This window comes from Ranitomeya imitator, chromosome 5 (genome assembly GCF_032444005.1).
Source record: "Ranitomeya imitator isolate aRanImi1 chromosome 5, aRanImi1.pri, whole genome shotgun sequence".
NCBI lineage: Eukaryota > Metazoa > Chordata > Amphibia > Anura > Dendrobatidae > Ranitomeya > Ranitomeya imitator.
Window position 1 is genome coordinate 192,580,788 of NC_091286.1, and position 16,588 is coordinate 192,597,375.

Below are 16,588 nucleotides of genomic sequence, written 5' to 3' on the forward strand. Positions count from 1 at the left end.
AAGAGAGGTCTGTGTTTCTTCTAATAGGGGAAGTTAGATCTTCGGCTGGTGCGAGACGTCTAGGATCAACGTAGGCACGTTCCCCGGCTATTGTTATTTGTGTGTTCAGGTTTAGGGTCGCGGTCAGCTCAGGTTCCATCACCCTAGAGCTCGTTGGTGCTTGTCCTTTTGTGATTCCCTGCCATTGGAATCATGACAGTATAGCCGGCCCAAAATGTTTGGGCTGAAGTAGGAGGAAAAGTAGTCTGAGGAAGTTTTTTTTTTTTTTTTTTCTCTCCTCTGAGGTTGCTGCCTAGCCTTAATTGCAGCCAGGCTGATTTTTTTTTTTTCCTCCTCTTAATCCTTGAATGGCTCTGACCTTAGCTGTTTATCATGGACGTCCAGAGTTTAGCTTCCAGCTTGAATAATCTTGCTGCTAAGGTTCAAAATATACAAGATTTTGTTGCACATGCTCCTATGTCTGAACCTAGAATTCCTATTCCAGAGTTCTTTGTTGGAGATAGATCTAGTTTTCTGAATTTTAGGAACAATTGCAAGCTGTTCCTTTCTTTGAAATCTCGCTCTTCTGGAGACCCTGCTCAGCAGGTTAATATTATTATATCTTTCCTGCGGGGTGACCCTCAAAATTGGGCATTTGCATTGGCACCAGGGGATCCTGCGTTGCTTAATGTGGATGCGTTTTTTCTGGCATTGGGTTTGCTCTATGAGGAACCTAACCAGGAGATTCAGGCTGAAAAAGCTTTATTAGCTCTCTCTCAGGGGCAAGATGAAGCAAAAATATATTGTCAAAAATTTCGGAAATGGTCAGTGCTTACTCAGTGGAATGAGTGCGCCCTGGCTGCAAAGTTCAGAGATGGCCTTTCTGAGGCCATTAAAGATGTTATGGTGGGGTTCCCTGCGCCTACGGGTCTGAATGAGTCTATGACTATGGCTATTCAGATTGATCGGCGTTTACGGGAGCGCAAACCTGTGCACCATTTGGCGGTGTCTTCTGAACAGGCACTTGAGACAATGCAATGTGATAGAGTTCAGTCTAGAAGTGAACGGCAAAACTATAGGCGGAAAAATGGGTTGTGCTTTTATTGTGGTGATTCAGCTCATGTTATATCAGCATGCTCTAAACGCACAAAAAAGGTTGATAAGTCTGTTGCCATTAGTACGTTACAGTCTAAGTTCATTCTGTCTGTGACTCTGATTTGCTCATTATCATCCATTTCCGTCGATGCCTATGTAGATTCAGGCGCTGCCCTGAGTCTTATGGATTGGTCATTTGCCAAGCGATGTGGGTTTAGTCTTGAGCCTCTGGAAGTCCCTATTCCTTTGAAGGGAATTGACTCTACACCTTTGGCTATGAATAAACCTCAGTACTGGACACAAGTGACCATGCGTATGACTCCCGTTCATCAGGAGGTGATTCGCTTCCTGGTATTGTATAATTTACATGATGTTCTAGTACTTGGTCTGCCATGGTTACAAACTCATAATCCAGTCCTTGACTGGAAAACAATGTCTGTGTTAAGCTGGGGATGTCAGGGGGTTCATGATGATGCATCTCCGATTTCTATCGCTTCATCTACTCCTTCTGAGGTTCCTGTATTTTTGTCTGATTATCGGGCTGTTTTTGAGGAGCCTAAGCTCAGTTCGCTTCCTCCTCACAGGGATTGCGATTGTGCTATAGATTTAATTCCTGGTAGTAAATTTCCTAAAGGTCGTTTGTTCAATGTGTCAGTGCCAGAGCATACTGCTATGCGGGATTATGTTAAGGAGTCCTTGGAAAAGGGACATATCCGTCCATCTTCGTCCCCTTTGGGAGCAGGTTTTTTTTTCGTGGCCAAAAAAGATGGGTCCTTGAGGCCTTGTATAGATTATCGTCTTTTGAATAAGATTACCATAAAATATCAGTATCCTTTGCCTTTGTTGACTGATTTGTTTGCTCGCATTAAGGGGGCTAAATGGTTCACTAAGATTGATCTTCGGGGTGCGTATAATCTTATACGAATAAAGCAAGGTGATGAGTGGAAAACCGCATTTAATACGCCTGAGGGCCATTTTGAGTATTTGGTAATGCCTTTCGGACTTTCTAATGCTCCTTCAGTCTTCCAGTCCTTTATGCACGATATATTCCGTGAATATCTGGATAAATTTATGATTGTGTATTTGAATGATATTTTGGTTTTTTCTGATGACTGGGAGTCTCATGTTCAGCAGGTCAGGAAGGTGTTTCAGGTCCTGCGGGCTAATTCCTTGTTTGTAAAGGGCTCAAAGTGTCTCTTTGGAGTCCAGAAGATTTCTTTCTTGGGGTATATTTTTTCCCCTTCTACTATTGAGATGGATCCCGTCAAGGTTCGGACTATTTGTGACTGGACGCAGCCTGCATCTCTTAAGAGTGCAGAAGTTCTTAGGCTTTGCTAATTTCTATCGTCGTTTTATAACTAATTTTTCTAGTGTTGTTAAGCCTTTGACGGATTTGACTAAGAAGGGTGCTGATGTTGCTGATTGGTCTCCTGCGGCTGTGGAGGCCTTTCAGGAACTTAAACGCCGGTTTTCTTCTGCTCCTATGTTGCGTCAGCCTGATGTTTCGCTTCCTTTCCAAGTTGAGGTTGATGCTTCCGAGATTGGAGCGGCGGCGGTTTTGTCACAGAGAAGCTCCGATTGCTCGGTGATGAAGCCATGTGCGTTCTTTTCCAGAAAATTTTCGCCCGCTGAGCGGAATTATGATGTGGGTAATCGGGAACTTTTGGCCATGAAGTGGGCATTTGAGGAGTGGCGTCATTGGCTGGAGGGTGCTAGACATCGTGTGGTGGTCTTGACTGATCACAAAAATCTGATTTACCTTGAGTCTGCCAGGCGTCTGAATCCTAGACAGGCTCGTTGGTCACTGTTTTTCTCTCGTTTCAATTTTGTGGTTTCATACCTGCCAGGTTCAAAGAATGTGAAGGCGGATGCTCTTTCTAGGAGTTTTGTGCCTGACTCCCCTGGAAATTCTGAGCCCACTGGTATCCTTAGGGATGGGGTGATTTTGTCGGCCGTCTTCCCAGACTTGCGACGTGCTTTGCAGGAGTTTCAGGCGGGTAAACCTGATCGTTGTCCGCCTGAGAGACTGTTTGTTCCGGATAGTTGGACCAGTAGAGTCATCTCCGAGGTCCATTCTTCTGCGTTGGCAGGTCATCCTGTAATATTTGGTACTAGAGACTTGGTGGCCAGGTCTTTTTGGTGGCCTTCCTTGTCGAGGGATGTGCGTTCTTTTGTGCAGTCTTGTGAGGTTTGTGCTCGGGCTAAGCCTTGCTGTTCTCGAGCCAGTGGATTGTTGTCACCTTTGCCTATCCCGAAGAGGCCTTGGACGCACATTTCCATGGACTTTATTTCGGATCTCCCTGTCTCTCAAAAAATGTCTGTCATCTGGGTTGTGTGTGACCGCTTTTCTAAAATGGTTCATCTTGTACCCTTGCCTAAGTTGCCTTCCTCCTCTGAGTTGGTCCCTCTGTTTTTCCAGAATGTGGTTCGTTTGCATGGGATTCCGGAGAACATCGTTTCTGACAGGGGATCCCAGTTTGTGTCTAGATTTTGGCGGACGTTCTGTGCTAAGATGGGCATTGATTTGTCCTTTTCGTCTGCATTCCATCCTCAGACGAATGGCCAGACGGAGCGAACTAATCAGACCTTGGAAACTTATTTGAGGTGTTTTGTTTCTGCTGATCAGGATGACTGGGTTACCTTTTTGCCGCTGGCCGAGTTTGCCCTTAATAATCGGGCTAGTTCTGCTACCTTGGTTTCTCCTTTCTTTTGTAATTCGGGGTTTCATCCTCGTTTTTCCTCTGGTCAGGTGGAGCCTTCTGATTATCCTGGAGTGGACATGGTGGTGGATGGGTTGCATCGGATTTGGAGTCATGTGGTGGACAATTTGAAGTTGTCCCAGGAGAAGGCTCAGCAGTTTGCTAATCACCGTTGCCGCGTGGGTCCTCGACTTCGTGTTGGGGACTTGGTGTGGTTGTCTTCTCGTTTTGTTCCTATGAAGGTCTCTTCTCCTAAGTTCAAGCCTCGGTTCATCGGTCCTTATAGGATCTTGGAAATTCTTAACCCTGTGTCGTTTCGTTTGGATCTCCCGGCATCGTTTGCTATTCATAATGTGTTCCATCGGTCGTTGTTGCGGAGGTATGAGGTACCTGTTGTTCCTTCGCTTGAGCATCCTGCTCCGGTGCTGGTGGAGGGAGAATTGGAGTATGTTGTGGAGAAGATCTTGGATTCTCGTGTTTCCAGACGGAAACTCCAATATTTGGTCAAGTGGAAGGGTTATGGTCAGGAGGATAATTCTTGGGTGGTTGCCTCTGATGTTCATGCTGATGATTTGGTCCGCGCTTTTCATAGGGCTCATCCTGATCGCCCTGGTGGTTCTCGTGAGGGTTCGGTGACCCCTCCTCAAGGGGGGGGTACTGTCGTGAGTTCTGTTTTTGGGCTCCCTCTGGTGGTTACTGATGGTACTGGGTGATTTGTGTTCTGCTGTCTCTGGTGTCCACCTGTTCTATTAGGATTTGGGAGTTTCCTATTTAACCGGGCTTTCTTGTCATTTCCCCGCCGGCTATCAAGGTTATCAGAGTGTTTTGTTACCTCAGCTTCTGGCTTCAGTAATCTTCAGGACAAGCTAAGTTTTGATTTTCTTGTTCCACGTTTTGCTTTATTTTTGTCTTGTCCAGCTTGCATATAATTGTCTCTTTGCTGCTGGTTGCTTTAGTGGGCTGTAATTGCTCCTCATGTTCCATGAGTTGGAACATGAGTTCAAGTAATTACAGGATGGATTTTTGAAGGGTTTTTTGCTGACCGCGCAGTTTACTTTTGTATCCTCTGCTATCTAGTTTTAGCGGGCCTCATTTTGCTGAATCTGTTTTCATACTGTGTATGTGCCTTCCTCTCATTTCACCGTCATTATATGTGTGGGGCTGCTATTTCTGTGGGGTATTTCTCTGGAGGCAAGAGAGGTCTGTGTTTCTTCTAATAGGGGAAGTTAGATCTTCGGCTGGTGCGAGACGTCTAGGATCAACGTAGGCACGTTCCCCGGCTATTGTTATTTGTGTGTTCAGGTTTAGGGTCGCGGTCAGCTCAGGTTCCATCACCCTAGAGCTCGTTGGTGCTTGTCCTTTTGTGATTCCCTGCCATTGGAATCATGACAGTGTCCTATCAGAAAGAGTATTCAGTGCTGCAGGTTCAATACTAACAGAAAAAAGGACTCGTCTGGCTACCCAAAATGTAGATGATCTAACCTTCATTAAAATGAACCACAACTGGATTTCGAAATCTTTTGCCCCACCTTGCCCGGCTGACACCTAGCTTTCCTATGAAAAGGTCTTGCTTGTGGACTATTCTGAATGACTTTTCCAATCTCGTAATTTTCTGCACCTGATTGTCCAGCATACGACATGTTTACACCTCACTAAATGGCCAAACTCCCCACACGGGGCCGTGGTATCGCCACTTGGCGCCAGCACCCGTGAGAGTGCTGTTTGTCTGAAGAGGTGGGTGTGCCCGCTTTTGGTCGACGGCACTGCCACTGGGTCCCTCATAGTACAATAAAGTGTCTCTGGCGGTGGTGGTGCGCACCCAACGTCAGACACACCGTTGTAATATGAGGGGCCCTGGGCCTGTACCGCCGGCCACAAAACAGTTCCCCCCCCAGCTCAAACAGTGCTCTACCACTTGCAAAATTATCTCTCACAGCTCCACCAATGTTTAGTCTATGCGCTGACATCCTTCAATGCCTGGCACTGACAATACCATTGTATTGACATTTTTGTTATGTTAGGCCTTCGAAGCCTGTCTGCGGTCCCCCCTTCCACTAGGCCTCCACTGACCATTGTACTGCTGCCCGTGTACCCCTGGAACCAATTTTAAATTGCCAACAGCCCTATTTTTTTATGTTAGGCCTTCGAAGCCTGTCTGCGGTCCGTTCTTTCTACTACTACTACACTGACCAGGCCACTGCTGCCCGTGTTCTCCTGGAACCAATTTAAAATTGCCTACAGCCATCTGTTATTATGTTAGGCCTTCGATGCCTGTTTGCGGTCACTCCTTCCACTAGGCCTCCACTGACCACACCACTGCTGCCCGTGTACCCCTGGAACCAATTTAAAATTGCCTACAGCCAGCCAAATTTTTTTATTTTAGGCCTTCGATGCCTGTCTACGGTCCGTTCCTTCTACTACTACTACACTGACCAGGCCACTGCTGCCCGTGTTCCCCTGGAACCAATTTAAAATTGCCTACAGCCATGTGTTATTATGTTAGGCCTTCGATGCCTGTCTGCGGTCACTCCTTCCACTAGGCCTCCACTGACCACACCACTGCTGCCCGTGTACCCCTGGAACCAATTTAAAATTGCCTACAGCCAGCCCAATTTTATTATGTTAGGCCTTCGAAGCCTGTCTGCGGTCCGTTCTTTCTACTACTACTACACTGACCAGGCCACTGCTGCCCATGTTCCCCTGGAACCAATTTAAAATTACCTACAGCCATGTGTTATTGTGTTAGGCGTTCGATGCCTGTCTGCGGTCACTCCTTCCACTAGGCCTCCACTGACCACACCACTGCTGCCCGTGTACCCCTGGAACCAATTTAAAATTGCCTACAGCCAGCCCAATTTTTTTATGTTAGGCCTTCGAAGCCTGTCTGCGGTCCGTTCTTTCTACTACTACTACACTGACCAGGCCACTGCTGCCCTTGTTCCCCTGGAACCAATTTAAAATTGCCTACAGCCATCTGTTATTATGTTAGGCCTTCGATGCCTGTTTGCGGTCACTCCTTCCACTAGGCCTCCACTGACCACACCACTGCTGCCCGTGTACCCATGGAACCAATTTAAAATTGTCTACAGCCATCTGGTATTATGTTAGGCCTTCGATGCCTGTCTGCGGTCACTCCTTCCACTAGGCCTCCACTGACCACACCACTGCTGCCCGTGTACCCCTGGAACCAATTTAAAATTGCCTACAGCCATCTGGTATTATGTTAGGCCTTCGATGCCTGTCTGCGGTCACTCCTTCCACTAGGCCTCCACTGACCACACCACTGCTGCCCGTGTACCCCTGGAACCAATTTAAAATTGCCTACAGCCATCTGTTATTATGTTAGGCCTTCGATGCCTGTCTGCGGTCACTCCTTCCACTAGGCCTCCACTGACCACACCACTGCTGCCCGTGTACCCCTGGAACCAATTTAAAATTGCCTACAGCCATCTGTTATTATGTTAGGCCTTCGAAGCCTGTCTGCGGTCCTTCCTTCCAATAGTTCTCCACTGACCAGACCAATGCTGGCCGTGTACCCCTGGAACCCAGCTGAAAGTGCATGTAGCCTCCTTATTTTCTTTGTTTTATATTTAGAAAGCCCAGATGAACTACGCTGTGCAACGGTTCAAGCTACCCAATCGACATTTCTTTTGCGAGAAAAGCCATCCCAGCCCTCCAGCGGCATGAAAAAGTCTGCATTGTCATAGCACTCAGGCAATCAAACAGTAGAAAGGTGCACCTGACAAGAGACGCATGGACCAGTAGGCATGTCCACAAAAAGTTACGTGTCCATTACGGCGCACTGGGTTAATGTGTTGGATGCATGGTCCACAGGGGACAGCCTACAAAGTCTGTCTGCAGTCCCTAATTCCAATTTTCCTCCGCTGACCACACCACTGCTGCCCGTGTACCCCTGGAACCAATTTTACAGTGTCTACAGCCTAATTTTGTTATGTTAGGCCTACTACGCCTGTCTGCGGTCCCTCCTTCCAATACTCGTCCACTGACCACACCACTGCTGCCCGTGGACCCCTGGAACCTATTTTTAATTGCATAGAGCATCCTTTTTTAATAGTAGGCGTACAAAGTCTGTCTGCGGTCCACTATTGAAATTGTCCTCCACTGCCCAGAGCACTGCTGCTTGTGTACCCCTGTAACTTTTTTAAGCTGCAGTGAGCCACATTTTTGGTTTAAGTCCTACTACCTGTGTCTGTCTGCGCCACTCAATTCAGCTGTGTTCCTTTGAAAAAAGCTGAGCGTCAATAGTCTTGTTTTCAGCCTCTAGGAATTTTAAAACTGCATTGGGGGTACAACTTTGGTAGGGCCTACTAACGGTGTCTGCCTCCCCAAGGTGTGCCCCAGGTTTCCTCGCCATTGCTTCGATCTTAATGCTCTCGTTTAGTAGTTGTTGGAAACTACACTGCATTAGGCCTACAAATTGGGTATGGGGTGTAGAGAGATGGTGTGTTCCACTCCAAGGTGTTCCCCAGGTTTCCTCTCCATTGCTTCGATCTTCATGCTCTCGTTTAGTAGTTGTTGGAAACTACACTGCATTAGGCCTACAAATTGGGTATGGGGTGTAGAGAGATGGTGTATTCCACTCCAAGGTGTTTCCCAGGTTTCCTCGCCAATGCTTCGATCTTCATGCTCTCGTTTAGTAGTTGTTGGAAACTACACTGCATTAGGCCTACAAATTGGGTATGGGGTGTAGAGAGATGGTGTGTTCCACTCCAAGGTGTTCCCCAGGTTTCCTCGCCAATGCTTCGATCTTCATGCTCTCGTTTAGTAGTTGTTGGAAACTACACTGCATTAGGCCTACAAATTGGGTATGGGGTGTAGAGAGATGGTGTGTTCCACTCCAAGGTGTTCCCCAGGTTTCCTCACCAATGCTTCGATCTTCATGCTCTCGTTTAGTAGTTGTTGGAAACTACACTGCATTAGGCCTACAAATTGGGTATGGGGTGTAGAGAGATGGTGTGTTCCACTCCAAGGTGTTCTCCAGGTTGCCTTTCCTGAGCTTCGATCTTCCGGCTCTCGTTTAGTAGTTGTTGGAAACTACACTGCATTAGGCCTACAAATTGGGTATGGGGTGTAGAGAGATGGTGTGTTACACTCCAAGGTGTTCCCCAGGTTTCCTCTCCATTGCTTCGATCTTCATGCTCTCGTTTAGTAGTTGTTGGAAACTACGCTGCATTAGGCCTACAAATTGGGTATGGGGTGTAGAGAGATGGTGTGTTCCACTCCAAGGTGTTCTCCAGGTTGCCTTTCCTGAGCTTCGATCTTCTGGCTCTCGTTTAGTAGTTGTTGGAAACTACGCTGCATTAGGCCTACAAATTGGGTATGGGGTGTAGAGAGATGGTGTGTTCCACTCCAAGGTGTTCCCCAGGTTTCCTGTCCATTGCTTCGATCTTCATGCTCTCGTTTAGTAGTTGTTGGAAACTACACTGCATTAGGCCTACAAATTGGGTATGGGGTGTAGAGAGACGGTGTGTTACACTCCAAGGTGTTCCCCAGGTTTCGTCCACATTGCTTCGATCTTCCGACTCTCGTTTAGTAGTTGTTGAAAACTACACTGCATTAGGCCTACAAATTGGGTATGGGGTGTAGAGAGATGATGTGTTACACGCCAAGGTGTTCTCCAGGTTGCCTTTCCTGAACTTCTATCTTCAGGCTCTCATTAAATTGTGGTTAAATGGAACAACTGCATTTGGCGTACTAGTTGGTTTGGGGCCTACTATCGGTGTCTGCCACTCCTTGCTGTTCTCCTGGTTTCCTGTCCTGAAATTCCATTTTCAGGCTCTCGTTAAGTAGTTGTTAATGTTAGACTGCATTTGGCCTACTAGTTGGGTTGGGGCCTACTATCGGTGTCTGCCACTCCTTGCTGTTCTCCTCCACTGAACAAAGCTGTGCCGCCTGTTTACTACGGTTGCCAATTTTGAACTGCATTTCGACTACTTACTGATTTGGGCCTACTCTCTGTGTCAGCCTCTCATTCCAGTTGTCCTCCACTGCAATGCCCCCTGGTTAGTCCTGTGTTACCAATTTTGAACTGCATTTAGCCAACTTTATTTTTTGGGCCTATATCTGTGTTTCCTCCTCATCCTGCCCATTGCCCAGCCAGTGATAGATGAGTCTGCTGGTACATTGACCCATAACGCAAAATTCCCCGTGCACGCTACACAGCTAGATTGTGACCCTGCTGAAAGTCAGGTTCCTCTTCCCGCATACCATACCACCTTACACGGGGACAAAGAGGAAGGTGCAGATGAAAGTGCAGGTTCCTTCATCAGGTGGGGGGAGGAATACTAGTTGGCGACGTCACTGGCACAGGGCCTCTCATTGTACGCAAAAGTGTTGCTGCCGGTGGGAGGCGCCCCCGCCGTGCAAACACACCGCTGTACTTTGAGGGGCCCTGTGCCAGTGCCAATGCCAACGAGTGGGCCCCCCCTGCTTGCTCAGGATCACAGCACTTGCAAAGTTGAAATACTTACCTCTCCCTGCTCCACTGCCGTGACGTGGTCCAGATTTACTGGGCCCACTAATTACTTGAACCAGCCCTACCCCCCACAACTTTAGCCAAATGACCCCCAATTTCAAATGCCTTCCAATTATTATAAGCTAAATTACGATTGACAAGCTTCTGTAACAAGAATGGATGTTTTTGCCATTAAAATGGGCAGTGTAGGTGTTTTCCTGGCCTCCACTCACTGCCGACTATGCTCCCCCATTGACTTGCATTGGGTTTCGTGTTTCGGGCGATACCCGACTTTTCGCCATAATCGGCCGATTCCACTCGACTCGACTTCTAAGATAGTCGGGTTTCGCGAAACACGACTCGACTCTAAAAAGGTCAAGGTCGCTCAACCCTAATAAAGACTTCTCCTTGAGTCGCAGCTTCATCTATTTGCTTTACGAGGATATTCTCCATTGCTTCCATTATTTTTGGAGATTTATAACAAACCCCTATCAGTAATTTATTATTTTTCCCCCTCCCCTTATCTCCACCCACAGGGATTCTACATTTTCATTAAATTCACCTATATTATCACGCAGGATGGGTTTTAAGGACGATTTTACATACAGACACACCCCTCCCCCTCGCTTATCTGTACGGTCATTTCTGAACAGACTATAGCCCTGCAAGTTAACAGCCCAGTCATGGCTCTCATCCAGCCACGTTTCAGATATCCCCACCATGTCATAATTATGCTCCAACAACATTAGTTCTAATTCGTCCATTTTGTTGGCGAGGCTTCTGGCATTAGTATACATGCACTTGATGCTCCTCTCTGTACCTCTATTCTTTCTTAAATTATTAACTATTCTAACCCCACCCCCCATGCCACCGCCACCCCCAACTTCCTTATTTGTGCCCAGGTCTCTGTCTGCACTATCTTCCCCTCCTATAAATTGAATACCCTTCCCCCCAATTCCTAGTTTAAACACTCCTCTAACCTTCTAGCCATTTTCTCCCCCAGCACAGCTGCACCCTCCCCATTGATATTCTGCCACAGTGTCTCCATTCTGCCCCCGTGTCTCCATTCTGCCCCATTATCTCCATTCTGACCCCATGTCTGCATTCTGCCCCAGTGTCTCCATTCTGCCCCTATGTCTGCATTCTGACCGTGTCTCCATTCTGCCCCAGTGTCTCCATTCTGCCCCGTGTTAGCATTCTGTCCCAATGTCTCCATTCTGACCCCATGTCTGCATTCTGCCCGTGTCTGCATTCTGCCCCACTTTCTCCATTCTGCCCCATGTCTGCATTCTGCCCGTGTCTCCATTCTGCCCCAGTGTCTCCATTCTGTCCCGTGTCAGCATTCTGCCCCAATGTCTCCATTCTGCCCCTCGTGTCTCTATTTTGCCCCAGTGTCTCCATTCTGCCCCAGTGTCTTTATTCTGCCCCCTTGTCTGCATTCTACCCCCGTGTCTTCATTCTGCCCCGTGCCTCCATTCTGCCCCTATGTCTCCATTCTGCCCTCGTGTCTGCATTCTGCCCCAGTGTATGCATTCTGCCCCAGTTTCTGCATTCTGCCCTCAGTGTCTCTATTCTGCCCCAGTGTCTCCATTCTGCCCCAGTGTCTCCATTCTGCCCCGTGTCTCCAATTTGCCCCAGTGTCTCCATTATGCCCCCATGCCTCCATTCTGCCCCGTGTCTCCATTCTGCCCCAGTGTCTGCATTCTCCCCCAGTGTCTCCATTCTTCCCCCAGTGTCTCCATTCTGCCCCATTGTCTGCATTCTGCCCCAGTGTCTGCATTCTGCCCCATTGTCTTTATTCTGCCCCCGTGTCTCCATTCTGCCCCCTTGTCTCCATTCTGCCCCAGTGTCTGCATTCTGCCCCAGTGTCTGCATTCTGCCCCAGTGTCTCCATTCTGCCCCAGTGTCTGCATAATAATAAAAAATAAAATGTCCTTCTTACTTGGCCATGCTCCTGCGGCAAACATCCCTCCCGGTGTTTCAGCGCGCACTCGCCGGCGAATGACAATGACGTCATACGCCGGCGATGCGTGCTGACATCAGCTGCCAGCCTCCGATTAGCTGGCGGCTTTAACCATTGCCTTGTGGGTCCGCACGGGCCCGGAAGGCAAACTGAACCTGCGTCTCGGACACAGGTTCATGATAGAAGCCTCCTGCCGCTGAGGCCCGGGCCCGTTGAGCAGAAGAGACGGGGTCAGATGCGGGCCCCCTCTGCCCACCAGGCCCCATACACCAGTCAAGGCAGTAATGCCCTGATGGCAGCCCTGATCGCAGTTCTAGACTTCCAATCCCGGGAACATCAAGGCATCAATGCGAAAACATTAGCAGCAGCAGTGTAAGTGACAAAAACAATTTCTGTGAGTGATTTCACATATTTTTTTACAACAGCCTGTGCCCAGCTGAACAGAGTATAAGTCTGACACGCTATGAACATCTTGAGAGGATGGTGCAGGAGTATCTCAAGCTCAATATCAATGCCATCGGGGGAATTTGTACCCTTTTGCATTTTGGGCTTCAAATATGGAAGAGTGGTCAAAGCTCGCCTGTCATGCCCAGCAGCCAGCGTTCTCTCAGGACGTTGCCTCATCGCTGCTGGTGGTGTCCTGATGGATAAGCACATCCGGATGTCCCTTGAAAGTGCAGACTGCCTAACTTTCATCAAAATGAACAAGTCATTGATCTCCAATGACTTTTGCCTCCCCTGTTGCAGATTCTACTGATGTTACTCCAAGTTGGGTCTCTATCTGGTGAGTTGCATGTATAGAAGATGTGTCAGAGTCCTATTATACTGTTTCTACTCTTAAGAAATTGATGCCACTTTAATGGTGTGTGACAATATTTTTTTGGAATGTGGAGACTCCAGAAAAGATATCCCTATATATGGATATGAGTCTGTTATATACCTTGGACGACACTTTTTGTTGAGCAGAAGTGTGTTGGAACAATTATTTTTTGAGGTTAGGATCTCACTATGAGGGCATTTATGCAGCATATCTAGTACAAATATTCCATATGGAAATGTTAGGTAGGTACACGTCTCAAAAAACAGAATCTGCAACAATGACATTGCTTTTGTGTGGCGTATCTAATATATAATTGCCTAGAATACTACTTCCTGCAATCTGTGCCAACTTCCGTGGCTTTGTCCGGAGCTAATGTCCGGAGATTAATTGCCTAGAATACTACTTCCTGCAATTTCTGCCAACTTCCGTGGCTTTGTCCGGAGCTAATGTCCGGAGCTAATGTCCGGAGCTAATGTGCGGAGATAATGTCCGGAGCTAATGTCCGGAGCTAATGTCCGGAGCTAATGTCCGGAGATAAGTGACGTCAACAGTGTCCAGTGTCTGATTGGTTGCCGCCTGCTGCGAGCGACCAATCAGAAACATGCCGTACTGTGACACACTCCGCCCGCCATTTTGGTGTGATTTTTGAATTTTTACCTCACAGCAAGTTTCTACTGCGTGGAGGCGGGCCCAGTGACGTTTCGTCAAAAAAATGATAATACCATTTACCAAAACTATATATATTTAGTTGTGAAGTGGTTCAGTGACATTTTCACACCAATTTTGAACTTTTGTTTGGTGTTTTCTCCATATACTGCCTATTATTTTTGTTCTTTCTTACTATTATTTATTAATTGTATTATTCTTACATTTGAATAAATAAAGTATATATGGATTCTAGACTCCCGATTCTTTAGAATCGGGCTGCCATTTAGTAAAGATATAAACTTTGATTAGTAAAACAGACGTGCAAAAAAAACGTGACACGCACACTTTGTGAGGTGCAGTTTAGCACTTGCAGCTAAATTTCTGGACTTTTACTTTTTTTTTTCTTTTCTTTAAAGTAATTATTCACCCCATCTCAAAAATTATTGCACAAGAAATGCAAAACTCTGATGACAAGCAGCAGCATTTCTCTGACTTTGTGCTATTAGAACATGGACATCACCCTTAGTTTTGATCATACTATTTTATTTCTAGGGCAGAAGCTCAGAAACTGTACAACCATATATACCAATTAGAAGCTGAAAAGTTTGACCTCCAGGAAAAATTTAAGAAGCAGAAATATGAGGTAAGTATATGCTATTCTACAGCAAGTCCAGCTAGTATGCTACTATAACTAATTATATTATCATATTTTTCTGTTTTGTAGATTAATGTCTTGAGGAACAGAGTGACAGACCACCAGAAGCTGTGAGAATTTAAGCTCTTAACTATACAGTATATCTTCCTTAGACAGGAGTCACACTAAATGTATGAAAAATCGGTCCGAGTCTCCCTGCTGAGAGTCGTAGGAGTGTAATGCGAGTGTCATGCGAATGTCATGCAAGTACAATCCAATTTTTCACACCTAGCATTGGATATGCATACAAATGCAGTTGAATTCCTATCCGATTGCAATGCGATTTTAACATGAGCTTTTACATACAGCAATTCTCTGTCATCTACACATCATTTTCTATTCGTGAAAATACACATACACATATACAGTACAGACCAAAAATTTGGACACACCTTCTCATTTAAAGATTTTTCTGTATTTTCATGACTATGAAAACTGTACATTCACACTGAATTCACATCAAAACTATGAATTAACACATGTGGAATTATATACTTAACAAAAAGGTGTGAAACAACTGAAAATATGTCTTATATTCTAGGTTCTTCAAAGTAGCCACCTTTTGCTTTGATTACTTCTTTGCACACTCTTGGCATTCTCTTGATGAGCTTCAAAAAGTAGTCACCAGGAATTGTCTTCCAACAATCTTGAAGGAGTTCCCAGAGATGCTTAGCACTTGTTGGCCCTTTTGCCTTCACTCTGCGGTCCAGCTCACCCCAAACCATCTCGATTGGGTTCAGGTCTGGTGACTGTGGAGGCCAGGTCATCTGGCGTAACCACCCCATCACTCTCCTTCTTGGTCAAATAGCCCTTACACAGCCTGGAGATGTGTTTGGGGTGATTGTCCTGTTGATAAATAAATGATGGTCCAACTAAATGCAAACCGGATGGAATAGCATGCCGCTGCTAGATGCTGTGGTAGCCATGCTGGTTCAGTATGCCTTCAATTTTGAATACATCCCCAACAGTGTCACCAGCAAAGCACCCCCACACCATCACACCTCCTCCTCCATGCTTCACGGTGGGAACCAGGCATGTAGAGTCCATCCGTTCACCTTTTCTGCGTCGCACAAAGACACGGTGGTTGGAACCAAAGATCTCAAATTTGGACTCATCAGACCAAAGCACAGATTTCCACTGGTCTAATGTCCATTCCTTGTGTTCTTTAGCCCAATCAAGTCTCTTTTGCTTGTTGCCTGTCCTTAGCAGTGGTTTCCTAGCAGCTATTTTACCATGAAGGCCTGCTGCTAGGGTTGAGCGAAACGGATCGGACAAACTCAAAAATCACCGACTTTCGGCAAAGTCGGGTTTCATGAAACCCGACCCGATCCTAGTGTGGGATCGGCCATGAGGTCGGCGATCTTCGCGCCAAAGTTGCAATTCGTATGACGCTTTCAGCGCCATTTTTCAGTCAATGAAGGAGGACGCAGAGTGTGGGCAGTGTGATGACATAGCTCTCAGTCCCCACCATCTTAGAGAAGGGCATGACAGTGATTGGCTTGCTTTCTGCGGCGCCACAGGGGCTATAAATGGGCATGCACGCCGACCGCCATCTTACTTCTGCCGATCGTAGCATAGGGAGAGGTTGCCACAGCTTCATAAGAAGAAGGGCTATAGTTAGGGAGGGAAGATTAAGCCCCAAAACTGCTTGTGCTGTAGCGATTTCCACTGTCCAACACCACCATTTGTTTGCAGGGACAGTGGAGGCTATATTTTTGTGCATCAGCTCTGTAGCTTATTAGGCTGCCTTATAAGGCTCCCTGATCACTGCATTACTGTTTGTACGCTGCTGTGAAAACCAACTGCTTTTTTTAAAGCAAGAATCCTGTTGCTCCTTTCTGCACAGTTATCTTGTTTATTTGTCCACACTTTTGTGTGCAGCAGTCCTTTTTATTGCAGCCATACATGTCCTGAGATCATTGTAGGGAGATTGAAATTGTACTACAGTCCTTGTATTTTTTCATATATCTTCTAGCCACTTTCTGCCACTTACATTGTGTTGTTTTATGCACAGGGCCTGAGGTTTCGTTTAGTCTCCCCCCCAAAAACGTGAGATTCAAATTATCACAAAGTGGATATACTTCTGTCCTGTTAGTTTGTCGTATATCAGCCAGCCACTTTCTGCCGCTTAGATTGCGTTGTTATATACACTGGGTAGGGTTGAGCGAAACGGATTGGTCATTTTCATAAGTCGCCGACTTTTGGCAAAGTCACG

The 16,588-nt window shown here is 46.6% G+C and overlaps 1 protein-coding gene across 1 annotated transcript in view; it reads left to right on the forward strand.

Annotated features, from left to right (window-relative positions):
* The window catches only part of LOC138680613 (troponin T, cardiac muscle isoforms-like), a 302,991-nt gene extending 288,543 nt beyond the window's left edge, over window positions 1–14,448 (forward strand). The window contains exons 9-10 of the mRNA XM_069767943.1: window positions 14,232–14,322; window positions 14,404–14,448. Of these exons, the coding sequence (XP_069624044.1) occupies window positions 14,232–14,322; window positions 14,404–14,448 (136 nt within the window). The remainder of the gene's footprint in view (window positions 1–14,231; window positions 14,323–14,403) is intronic.
* The last annotated feature ends 2,140 nt before the right edge of the window (window positions 14,449–16,588 follow it).